Source organism: Triticum aestivum, unplaced genomic scaffold (assembly GCF_018294505.1).
Source record: "Triticum aestivum cultivar Chinese Spring unplaced genomic scaffold, IWGSC CS RefSeq v2.1 scaffold85337, whole genome shotgun sequence".
NCBI classification, from domain to species: domain Eukaryota; kingdom Viridiplantae; phylum Streptophyta; class Magnoliopsida; order Poales; family Poaceae; genus Triticum; species Triticum aestivum.
In genome coordinates, this window is record NW_025239081.1 from 1 (window position 1) to 3,600 (window position 3,600).

Sequence of the window (3,600 nt, forward strand, 5' to 3'; positions counted from 1 at the left end):
GGGGGGGGGGATATGTCTGTGGTCTGTAGCTAAAATCGACCCTTCAATCATAGTTCACTCACCAGAAAAGAAAATGCAGTCACAACACACGCGATCCCTTGATCTGGAATGAACTTGCCACCTTTTTACCATATATCTTAGTGACCCTACCACTGATTTGGAAGCAACCTACCAGTCTTCAGACCAAAAGTAGACAAGAGCACATGCAGGTAACTTTTAGGCGATGCCGAGCTCCTTTCCTCGACCCTCCTTCTGCTCCATCTTGTAAGCAGACATGGAAGCAGCAGCAGACGAGGAGAGGCCCCTGCTACATCTGCAACCGCTGCTTAATCAGGTATACTGTCTTACACTCCACTTCTCTTCTTCTCTTACTCCTTGTCAGTCCTCCGCGAGAGATTTACAGTTTCAATTTTCCAAACTGGATGTCCTGGTACTGTGATGTAGGATGTAGGTTCAGAATACACCAGCGATGGATCTGTTGACATCAACAATCAGCCTGCTCTGAAGCACAACACAGGCAATTGGAGGGCGTGCTACATGATTTTAGGTACCAGACAAGAGTGATTCACTCATGCAAACTGCTCCTGTTTTTTCTCTTCTTCTCTTTTTGCTGCTGACCCCCTCAACGCATCTCAGGCGTCGAGTTTTGCGAATGCGTCGCCTTCTTTGCAATCGCGTCCAACTTGGTGACCTACCTCACCACGGTGCTCCACGAAAGCAAGGTCGCCGCCGCGCGGGATGTCTCTGCCTGGGTTGGCGCATGCTTCCTCGCGCCACTTATTGGGGCCTTCTTGGCTGACACATATCTGGGAAGATACTGTATGATGGTTGTTTTCCTTCCGGTCTACACCATTGTAAGTACGGCTAGCACAGCACAGCTAACCCACCAGATCTCTGTAATGATAATTGTGACTCTCAACACTGCAAATTTGATAGGGGATGCTCGTGCTCACGGTCTCAGCATCAGTCCCGACATCCTACTACCATGGTGATGTTCATCATGCTGTGGTGGTGTACCTAGGACTTTATCTTGCCGGGCTTGGGAGCGCTGGCATCAAACCCTGCGCGTCGGCCTTCGGCGCCGACCAGTTCGACAGCGAGGACCTGACAGAGCTGGAGAAGAAGGGCTCCTTCTTCAACTGGTACTACTTCCTGCTCAATCTCGGCTCCCTTCTGTCGAGCACACTGCTTGTTTGGCTGCAGGACAATGGTTGGTGGGGGCTCAGTTTCGCGATCCCAACGGTGCTCATGGCTTTGGGCCTAGCAGTGTTTGTTGGTGGCTCCAGAGTGTACAGGTTCAGGAAACTGAGAGCAAGCCCATTCACGAGCATCTGTTAGGTGCTTGTTGCGGCCGTCAGGAAGTGGCATGTGCAACTGCCAGATGATATATCGTCCTTGTACGAGCCGACCAGTTCGTTATCAGCACCTGAATCAAGTCACAATATTCAGCATACGAATCAATTCAGGTACTTCAATTATTGCATTACTAAAATCAACCCATAGTCTAAATTTGACATTTAGAAACAAGTTATTTCATTGAGCTATGGCATCTTTTTGTGCAATTGTGAGGTGTGACATCTTTTTTGCAAGCACAAAAGATATCAGAAAATGAGTAGGGCGTTTTGGTGACCGAGCACCATGGAGCCCTTTATTTCTGAAAAATTCAAAATTCAAACTTTTTGACTTCAAAAAATTCTGAAAATAAATATGCAACTATACACGGATGAAATGTATGTGCATGTAAAAATTCAAGATGAAATACTTCGAAATGCGACCTACACAAAAAAGACAAATTTCTGAACTTTGAGGATGAATAGTAACATGTGTTAAAAAGCCTCAGATTTGTCTTTTTTGCACAGCCTTCATTTCAACGTATTTCATCCTAAAAATTTACACACATGTGTGTTATGCCTTCATGTATATCTGTAATTTTTTTCAGATTTTTTTGAATTGTAAAAATATGAATTTTCATGAATTTTGTGTTTTTCAAAAACCGGCCTCCATGGAGGCCGAGCTCCAAAAGGCATTTTCGTCAGAAAATTTGCTACAAAACGATATCTAGAAACTGCATCTATGAGTAAACTTAAAGTGCGAGACCTTACCTCTTATATATAAGTTATAATTATGTGATTGCATTCTTCAGGTTTCTAGACAAGGCTGCCGCGGTGCTGCCCCCGTTAGACAAGACATGCACGGCGTTGCCGATGTGTTCATGGAGTCTCTGCACAGTGACCCAAGTTGAGGAGCTGAAGATACTGCTACGGATGTTACCCGTCTGGGCGTCGTTCGTGATCTTCTACTCAGTCGCTGGGCAAAGCGCATCGACATTTATCGAGCAGGGGATGGTCATGGACAACCACGTCGGCCAGTTCGCAATCCCACCTGCCTCCCTCTCTATTGTCAGCGTGTTCAGCGTCCTTATTGGGGTTTTCATCTACGAATCCGTGCTAGTGCCACTCGTGCGGCGTTATACCGGCAAGGCGAAGGGCTTCTCGCAGACGCAGCGCCTTGGAATTGGCTTTGCACTGTCCATGCTGACCATGGTGTACTCAGCAATGCTTGAGATGAAAAGGCTGGCCATCGCGCAAGCCAGTGGCCTGGCAGACCAGAATGTGCCTGTGCCAGTGAGCATTCTGTGGCAAGTTCCTGCATATGTAATGCAAGGTACAGCTGGGGTTTTCGCAGGAATCGGAATGGTGGAGTTCTTCTACGATGAGGCCCCTTACACCGTGAAGAGCCTTTGTGCAGCATTCTCGCAGCTTGCAGTTGCGTCCGCGGCTTACTTCAACGCACTCGTATTTAGTGTTGTTGCGGTGGCCACGAAGCACGGTGGTGCGCCTGGATGGATCCCGGATAATCTGAATGAAGGGCACTTGGACTATTTCTTCTGGATGATGGCTGCTCTTAGCTTACTGAATCTGGCGCAATTTGTGCACTACTCCATGAGGCATAGAGAGAAGACAACTTCTTGACACAAAATGGTGGACACTGGACAGAAGCTTATTGACTTTCCTATCATATCACAACAAAGATGGCTTCTATGCAGTATCTGTGGATGGCGCACAGCATTATCCATCAGAATGATAGATAATAAACTGAAACTTCAATTTTTATCATTGTATATATGGTTTTACTTCCGCCTATTCTCTGTACTTAGCAGCCAACTTCAAACCAAGAGAAGAATTTGAGACAAAATTAAATAAGTTCTTTGGTGTGGGCGGATGAGCTGGTTATGCCCCCACAACTTCAAGAGATCATTTGATGCAAATCAGAGTATGGTTAACTGATGAGATCATTCAAAGTGGTATTTTTCATGCAAAAAATAAAGGACCCCAAGTGGTTTTCTTTTAATAAAGATGATCCAGTTAGGGGGTTGTTTGATAGAATATTCTGATCGTCTTTAAGGTTACTTTCATAGTCAATTGTACCAGGACAGTAGACTGAAGCTCACGAACAGGGTGGCATACTGGCCTGGATCCCCTACCTAGAACCTCTGATTCCCCTGTAATCTGAAACCTTACCACTTGTACCCCCCCCCCCTATGCAGTGGGATTTTTCTGCTGCTTTGCAGGTATGAGAAATATATTCAGGTAGGGCTTC

At 46.1% G+C, this 3,600-nt stretch overlaps 1 protein-coding gene across 1 annotated transcript; it reads left to right on the forward strand.

Moving 5' to 3' along the window:
• Positions 1-144: 144 nt before the first annotated feature.
• Positions 145-3,295, forward strand: LOC123176698 (protein NRT1/ PTR FAMILY 8.4). Its single transcript, XM_044590789.1, has 5 exons — positions 145-334; positions 445-547; positions 637-854; positions 937-1,466; positions 2,144-3,295. Exons 1-4 carry the CDS (start codon positions 275-277, stop codon positions 1,336-1,338), a joined length of 783 nt encoding a protein of 260 aa, XP_044446724.1. The 5' UTR covers positions 145-274; the 3' UTR covers positions 1,339-1,466; positions 2,144-3,295.
• Positions 3,296-3,600: the final 305 nt, after the last annotated feature.

Coding starts and splice junctions, on each gene's coding strand:
- LOC123176698 (XM_044590789.1), top strand. CDS start 275: ATGGAAGCAGCAGCAGACGAGGAGAGGCCCCTGCTACATCTGCAACCG. Junction 548..636: donor GGCGTGCTACATGATTTTAG/GTACCAGACAAG, acceptor AACGCATCTCAG/GCGTCGAGTTTTGCGAATGC. Junction 855..936: donor TCCTTCCGGTCTACACCATT/GTAAGTACGGCT, acceptor CAAATTTGATAG/GGGATGCTCGTGCTCACGGT.